The sequence below is a fragment of the Phasianus colchicus genome, chromosome 1, assembly GCF_987193195.1.
Source record: "Phasianus colchicus chromosome 1, bPhaCol1.hap1.1, whole genome shotgun sequence".
Taxonomy (NCBI): Eukaryota; Metazoa; Chordata; class Aves; order Galliformes; family Phasianidae; genus Phasianus; species Phasianus colchicus.
Genome location: NC_143436.1, coordinates 150499352 through 150508256, shown reverse-complemented (window position 1 = coordinate 150508256; position 8905 = coordinate 150499352). Strand labels below are relative to the sequence as shown.

The 8905-nt window shown below is 45.2% G+C and overlaps 1 protein-coding gene across 1 annotated transcript; it reads left to right on the top strand.

The window, feature by feature from the left end:
* Nucleotides 1–3393: 3393 nt before the first annotated feature.
* LOC149920145 (uncharacterized) lies at nt 3394–5253 on the top strand. Its single transcript, XM_090143982.1, has one exon. It carries the CDS (start codon nt 3706–3708, stop codon nt 5251–5253), a length of 1548 nt encoding a protein of 515 aa, XP_090000108.1. The 5' UTR covers nt 3394–3705.
* Nucleotides 5254–8905: the final 3652 nt, after the last annotated feature.

Genomic DNA, 8905 nt, shown 5'->3' with positions numbered 1-8905 from the left:
TGGTACCTGTTGCTCTTTTACCTGTAGCAACCCCACAACAGACGGATCTTCTGACAGGCCAGGCAAAACAGACAGCTGCTTAATGTTGTTTGTGTCTATAGCAGCTATTCCAAAGGCCCATCGATACCCCTTAGGATCCTTGAAATGCCCCCTTCTGAGGTAATCAATACCAAGTATACATGGAGCCCCTGGACCAGTCACAATAGGGTGCTTTTGCCAGTTCCTACCAGTGAGGCTTATCTCGGCCTCCAACACAGTCAATTCTTGAGAGCCCCCAGTCACTCCAGAAATATGGATTGATTCTGTCCCTTCATAAGTCGAGGGCATCAGAGTGCACTGTGCACCGGTATCCACCAATGCCTTATATTTCAGTGGTTCTGATGTGCCAGGCCATCGGATCCACACAGTCCAATAAACTCTATTATCCCTTTCCCCCCCCTGACTGAGGGCAGGGCCCCTCTATTCATTACCTGTGGTAACCGGAGCAACTGCACTGGCAGTTGATCTGCCTTGTAATTCTCTCACCCGTGCTCGTAGTACATGAGTAGCTTGGTCGTGCCACTTCCTCATGTCTTCTCCATGGTCACGTAAGTAACGCCACAAGGCAAGTCGCGATGTAGGATTCCTTCCTGGAGCTGGAGAGCGTTTGCCTCTAACAGCTGAGATTTTTGATTTTGCACCTGAGAAGGAGGGTTCATCGTCTTTAGTTAGTTCGATCCGTATTAGTTTCATCAGCTCCTTCAGTAGACTCTTTTGACTATTCTGATCTTCATCAAGCGTTTCTGATACTTCTACAGGTTTGTCACGATTCATCAGTGAAGACATTTGCTCTCGCATTTCATTCAGTTGCTCCGTCATTTGTGAGATGGCGGCGATGGCGGCGCGAGTTGGGGGTAGCTGTTGTTCATAGCTTTGGAGCATAAGAATCAATTCATAAACTAAGGGGCTTCTCTGTTGGTCCTGGTATCTGTCCGAGGCTGCCAATAGTGCAGAGGCGTATCTGGCTGGTGCTGTTGATGTGAGTTGCTGCCACATTTCACGCGTTGTTCTCACTCTCTCAGGGTCATGGCCTTGTGGGTCGTTAAAAACACAGTTCGGGTCATACAACATTTCCACCACGGCTATTTCCCTCAAATACTGGATACCCTGTTCAACTGTATCCCATCTTTTCGTCGCAGGCTTCAAGCCACTTTTGAAGGGGTACCTTTCCTTCACGGCTGTTAATACTCGTTCCCAGAGGGAGGCAGCCCCATCCAGACATCGACTAATTCCTCTGTCAATAGCTGGATCTCTGGCAATGGCTCCTAATTGGCGAGCTTTGTTACCATCTAGAGACAAGCTACTGGCCCCATCGTCCCAACAGCGAACTAACCAGGAAACGATAGCTTCATTTGGGCGCCGTATAAATTCCTTTCTTGAGCCTTGGATTTCAGTCATCTTCAGAGGCCGACGAGTAGTAATAGAAACTTCCTCTTCATCACTCTCTTCTGCATGTCTCTTAGTTTTTCCTTTTGCCTTTCTTGATGTTGGTGGTTTCGAGGAGGGCCCCTCACCTGGATCTTCCTCCACCTCCTCCTCCTCCTCTTCTTCTTTTTTCCGTTCTAGACGCGAGGACACTCGTTTCCATTTCTTGCCCTCCACAGGGGCAACTGATATTGTTACTGGTGTCTCCTGTAATTGATCAGATTTGACTTTCCCTTTGGCTTGAACCTCAGCTCGGAAACTCTCTGTCTCCAAAACAGTATTATATATGGCACGGTAAGCACAAGCCAAACCCCAAATAAGTTGTACCTCCTTAGATTTACCTGAGCCGCACTGCCCCTGTTCCAAATACTGGCTAAGTTTCTGGGGATCCCACAGGTGCTCAAGAGTGAAATCCCATGACATTGCGGGTCCCCATGCTTCTAAGATTTTTCCTAAACCTCTCCATATTCCCTGCCAGTCAGCATTCTCTGGTTCTGGAGGAGACTCCTTCTGCTTACTATTCCTGTATTGGAATACATTCAGGGAGAGTGATATGAACAGGACTGTTACGACCACAAGCATGAGAGTTAACTCAGCATTGGAAAAGCGTCTGATAAACCAAAAGGAAAACCTGGAAACTGGTTTGAACATCGTGTGGTTTGTAAAATTAGCTATTCCATCTGGGATGTAGTTGCTTGTGAAATTAGCCATTCCATCCGGGATGCAAGTGTCAAAATTCGTATTAAACATTGCATATAGGTACCAAGATAGGTACCATACAGGCGTCTCCGTCAGTGCCCATATGTAGTTATATATGTACACAAGTCCACAACAAGTAATGATGACATTGATGATTCGCCAGTAGGTCGCGAGAAACACCATAGCTTTTAATCCCCTACTCAGCGCTCCCACGAAAAAGAGTGGGTTCATCGCTGGTTTCTGCTCAAAAAGGGTTAATGAATTGAAACTAACAAGAGGGGGGGGGGGAAAGGAAAAAAAGGCACTACCCAGACTAAGCAGTGCTCAAAGTTTACAAATATCCCAGAATACTGGCAGTACGCCTGGCCTTTCAAGGTCAAGTTTCCCAGCACAAAACCTGAGCTACTGATAATGCTCCCTAACGAAGCTCTCTAAGAGCAGAGAGCGAGATTCGTTCTAAGAGCCAAAAAGCAAAAACCAAAAACAAAAGGCAGCTATGCCCGCATTCTCCACCAAAATCTGTCACGGAATTAACTGGATCAGTTTATGCCCGTGACAGGGGGCAGTATGCCCCTGCCCTCCCCACCCCCCACCTGGGCCCACAAAATGGGAAGGAAGGGGGAAAAGGAAAGAAACAGCGGCAACAATCTATGGAGGTAAACTTATTTTACTAACTATGATATCGGAATACAAAATAATACAATATAATACAATCTAATTGAAATTGAGACTAATGAATGAAATAAGATACGAGAGAGAGTTCCCGAGACCGAGTCAAACCTGAAAAAGCTTGGAACGGCTAGGAAAGCACCCTCCAGCACCCACTGCCAGGCAGTAAGAGACCGCCCCCCCCGGAAGGGTCAGATCCCGTGACTTCCGCAATGTATAGGGATAGGTACGTGGAGTTAGAATATTAACACTTCCAGTACACGATGTTTTGATGTTGAATACTGAAAGTCAAATAAGCAAAAACCAAAACCATGACAACTGGTCGGACCAACATTTGAACCGTTGTTTCTTAATCTCACGCCGGGGATACAGATATTAAAAGAACCTCCTCTGCCTCCTATAAATCGGAGCGAGACATTTTATTTAATGGCGTCACGGACAGGATCCCCACCGTGAGAGTGTTGTCCTTCCAGATATAGTCTGAAACTTTCTTTGTGTGTACCTCCTGGAGTTGCATGGAGCGATATTTTTGAAAACTTAAACGTGAGTCCTTCTCCAGGAAGACCGCTCCATATTCTGAGACTTTACCTTTTATGTGTATACCTCTCGAGGACGTATGAATTAATTTTGATTACGTGTGTGCCTCCTCGGGAAGACCCTTTCTGCATTTTGTGATTTAAGTATCTTGTAACTTAAGTGTGAAATTTGAACTCTTTTGTGTGCTTCCCTCAGAGAAAGGGAAGAGTGATTGGAGCATTTGCATTTCTTTAGTAGGTGTTGTGTGCCTCCCTGGGGGGAGGCAAGGAGTTACCTGAGCTTTTGAATACGTATACCTCCCTCTCTCTAAGTGTAGATCTTTCAGCGTATTGAAAAATGAGTGACAGCATTGCCACCATGAAAAGTGAAGATGTACTATTTGATCTCTTAGAAAAACATGGTGCTCGACCCTCTTTATCAGGTGTGGATTGGGCACGACAGAACTGGTATAACTTGCAGAGTGTTTCGGACCGTATTCGTGTTTTACAAAATGAGGCTCGTACCCGAGCCGGAAAAGGAAAGTCGTTTATTTGTGCCGTACTCGGGGCTGCTTTAAAAGCTGCCGTGGAGTTCCGAGAGGAAAAGCATTCGGCAGAAACCCAAGCTATACAAGCACTACAGGAATCAGTTAAAGTAACACAAGAACTGGTAAAAACTTTGCAGAATCAAATAGTGAACCTTGAGGAACAGTTAGAAAGAGAGAAACGTAATTCGGCTTTGTTGCAAATGGCTTTTAAGGAACTGTTAACTTCTAAGCATGCCAACAATACTGTCACCCATAGTCTGCCTCAAGAAAAAACTTTTCCTCAGGAGGAACTACAAAGAATAAAGGAAAGGCTAGATAAATTAGAAATGCCAATAGCCCCCTTGCGCCCTTTGATAAAAACTGAATATACATTCGATAACGGTGAGGATCTAGATCCTCAGATGAACGTTAAGGAAATTCCCTTCTCAGCCACTGAACTAGCAAAATTGAAAAAAGATTTTAGCCGCTCTCCAAACGAATCTGAAACAGAGTATGTATGGAGGGTTAGCCTCACTGGTGGAGACCAGATTCTGCTAACAGAAAAGGAAGCAGAAGGTTACTGGGGACCAGGAGTATTTTTAACTACTGGCAACAATCGTGCCCCCTGGTCCTTAACACAGAGGGCTGCCTGTTGGGCAGGTGGTCTCAACCCTTTAGAAAGGGGAGATCCTCTTGCTATTACTGGAACAGTTGATCAGTTAGTAGAAAGTGTTCAAAAAGCTGCTTGTCTCCAAATGATGTATGATAGAAAGCTGCAGCCACACCATGAGTCACCAATGATGATGCCTGTCGATCCTGAAAGGATGACCACCCTAATTAGGGGGCTTCCAGAGTCGTTAAAACCTATAGGTATACAACTGCAAGGAAAAATACAGGCAATGCCTCAGGGAGAGAGAGTCCGGGCAGCGTTGGAAGAAACAGTAACCCCCAACCATCTGCAGTCAGGATTCAAAGTATGGACATGGGGGGAGGTTGCCCAAGAGTTAATTAACTATGGGAGAAAATATGGGCCAGTGGTTTCTTCCTCCAGTAAATTTGAGCCTAGGGGAATAAGACTTGCAGCGGTCAGCCTTGCCCCCAGGCCACCCAGCCCAAAGCTCAGTGGGACTGGCAGGGTCTCATTGCCAGTAAAAGCTGGTAGGCGAAATATTGATCATAAACGTCATTGTCTCTGGACACTGGGCTGGCTAAAGGGTGTTCCACGAGATCTAATGAATGGATTAGCCACTGTCAAGTTAGAGAAATTAGTTAATTGGTGGCCAGAACAAAAGCTCAGGGATCTGGAGGAAAGCAAAACCCCAGGTCCTGGGGCCTCTCCCGAGGAACCTGAATGGCTATCCAAGCCATTGGAAAAATGATGTCTTCGCCCCTCCCAAGTGAGCGGGGTGGGGGCGGTGAAGGGTGGATGTATTGGAAAGTTCACAACAAAGGGAAACCAGATCCTCGATTTAACACCTTCTTTCCAAAGACCTCACCACTCTTACCAGTTATCCCTGTGAGTCACGATTCAATGGCTGATAAGCCAGGGAAACCCTTTTATCTCCCTGGCCAGACTGTGTCGATTGACTCAGCTAACCTGAGGCCGGTTTCCCTAACCTTAACAGAATCCCTCAAAAATTATCCTTGGAAGGCTAAAGACACCCCCCCCAAAAAAAAGGAATATGAAATCAACACTTGCTGAATTGTTCCCTCATTTTTTTTTTTTTTTAACCATGTTAACAAAGCCCAAAAAGGGCAAGTTGGTGTCTTGTTTTATTTTACAGAAGATCCCCGTGGGACCTTGATTGGATGCAAAAAAACTAATAGCTGATTTTAACCATTTGTGTTTTGTGACAGAAATACTGAAGATTTGATCATGCTAGAATACTGAATATACCTCTTGATTACATTTTTTGGTTGCAATAGCGTTATGTTTTGTGTCGTTGTGAGTGCGAGTGGTGATTTTAGTCCTTGGATCTGTTAAACTTCACAACTGGGTTCAGAGTTTTTACAGGTCATCCTGGATTACTGATACTCCCTGCACAGTGATAGCATTTCTTTTGAGCCCTTCTTTCACCCCTTTTATCAAACTGATTATGATTTGCATGTAACTCCTCCACAGTGTTTCCAAATTCATAACAAACTGGGAAATGAATCAAGGGACCCATCTAATATGTGTTAGATGTGGTCATGAAAGAAATCTATCATAAATCCTTTTGCACTGATGCTTTTCAGTGTCACACCAGTCCAGGAGTTCCATCCAAAATATGGTTGTTGGAAAGTACCTAAGTTTTGATAAGAGATGCATATGTTTCTGGGATTACCCCTCTTTGATGGTTTATACTGTGGGGGGTATCCTACACACACTATCCTGTGAAATGTTCTGTACACTGTAATAATACTTGAATTCATCAAACTAGTATTTATATCTCTCAGCATATGAATTGCTTTGGAAATGCTCACATGGAGAGTTCTCATGACACTAAATCATCTTAGAAAACAATATGTTTTTGGGGAATTAACTCAAGTGTAATATTGTATGGCTATTCATAAGACCACAACCTCTACTGAAGAATTCCCATCTGGATCCTGGCTTACACTGGGAGTTCCTGGGTGGGGAAAGCAGCTGACACAAATAACTCTATTTGTTTTACTTATTTATTTATTATTATTGGTTATTGTTAAATGTATAGTTATTGCCAAATGAATGGTTGTCTCTTTTCACTTTCTACCTTTTATTCATTATAACATTTGTGTTACCACTCCTGAAGAGTCACTGGGTGGTGTCTGTGGCAAATTGAATGACTCTAATTGTTGTCTAAAGATTGATGATAATGGTAAAGTTGTTAAGCAAATTGCCCAGGGTATTCGGAAAATAGCTTATGTTCCCATCCAAACCTGGAAGGGCCTAGACTTTGACTTCTTATCCTGGCATCCAGGAGGCCCGTGGGTGAAACGTATTCTATTTTATCTACTGTGTGTTGTTGCAACTCTTATGTTTGTACCTTGTATGATTCCATGTTTCATTCAACTTATTCAACGAGTTGTATCCTCCATGTACTTTGTAACCACTTCAACTGATGATGAACAAGTCCAACAGATAAGGGCAACATTTGTAACCAAGCCCAAGAAATGTTTTGTAGTAATTGTGTAACGATTACCTTCCCCTTCTCCCCCTCCTCCTTCCCTCCTGCTTCTTTGCTGGTTTTATTTTCTCCCTTTTCTTTTCCTCACCACCATGGAGGGCCACTTATGCTTGATTTCAAGCAAGCTTTGAGCCACGGGGTGGTGTGAGAATCCTTCTTTGTTTTTTGGCTCAAAGCTTGCTTTCTGAGATATTTCTTGTGATAAGACTGACTTGTCTAGGAGATGAGTGATGGGTGTTGCTGTGTGGACAATTCTAGCTGTTTGCCTCCAGAAGATAGTGCTTAGGAGTGTTTACTGGCGGAAGATCTGGCCTGTGACTAAATAACTCCAGCTTGCTATGGGAAACTGGGGGATGATGCCATTGTATCCTGTGAAGGCAAGATACAAGTTGGCGCCTCCCTGCTCCCTCTTATCTGCTGGCAAGGCCAGGAAGATAGGAACAAAGGAGTTTCCGCTAAGATCCCAGAGCCAGACGCTGCCACTCCAAGGAGAGCTGACTCAACCACTTTGGATTTGAGCTGCCACTCCAAAGACAGCTGACTCGACCACTTTGAAAGCATTGAAAAGGAGCCATCATCACCATGGTCGTGGCCATCGTCGTTGTCAACAGAACAACAACGCCCGATGACCCACCGCTATTGAAGATCAATGACTGAACTACTAACCTCGCTGGATCCATGGTGGTGACTATGTCCCTCTTGCTTCCTATAAAGACTCTTTGCTTCTTCTTTCTTACCTTTTCTATCGCCCTCCTTCCCTTCCCCATTATCCTAATTCATAATAGCGTCCGTCCTCCCCTTCACCATCTCCCTAATTAACACCTGTAATAAACTGGTCGGACCAACATTTGAACCGTTGTTTCTTAATCTCACGCCGGGGATACAGATATTAAAAGAACCTCCTCTGCCTCCTATAAATCGGAGCGAGACAGGTGCTGAGGGAGATGGCGGAGGGGGTGATTGTCGAGCCACTCTCCACCATCTACCAGTGCTCCCAGGTGTCTGGAGAGGTCCCAGAGGATTGGAGACTTGCTGATGTGACTCCCATCTACAAGAAGAACCATAAGGGGAACTACAGGCCTGTCAGCCTGATCTTGGTACCAGGGAAAGTTATGGAGCAAATCATCTTGGGTGAGATCACATGGCATGTGTTTGGCATCCGGGTGATCAGGCCCAGCCAGCACAGGTTCATGACAGGCAGGTCATGCTTGACCAACCTCATCTCCTTCTACGACTGGGTGACCAGACTGGTAGGCTTGGGAAAGGCTGTTGATGTAGTCTACCTAGGCTTCAGCAAAGCCTTTGACACAATCTCACACAGAATTCTTCTGGGGAAACTGGCTGCCAGTTGACCTGGACAGGTATATCCAACCACCTCAGCTGGTTCCTTCAGAACCCTGGGATGCACGCCATCTGGACCCATAGACTTGTGCACATTCAGTCTCGTAAGGTGGTCTCAGACTTTCTCTGCCCACATACAGTGGGGGTGGATTTACCACCCCGGTCCCCACCCCGAGGTTTAGGGATGCAGGACTCAGGGATGTGAGAAATTCCAGAATCCTGGCTGCCAGTGAAACCGAGGCAAAGAACTCATTCAGTACCTCAGCCTTCTCTTTGTCCGTTGAAGCCAGTTCTCCTTTTCCATTTACCAAAGGAGGTACACTTGTTTTGGTCTTTCTCTTCTGGCCAATGTACCTGTAGAATGCCTTCCTATTGTTTTTCATGTTCCTCACCAAGTTCAGTTCTGCATGCACTTTGGCTTTCCTGATCCCACATCTGCAAATCTGGACAGCATCCCTGCATTCTTCCCAGGTGACACACTCTTGTTTCCAGAGCTTATACGTACCTTTCTTCACCCTAGCATGCCCAGCAGGTCCTTGCCAAG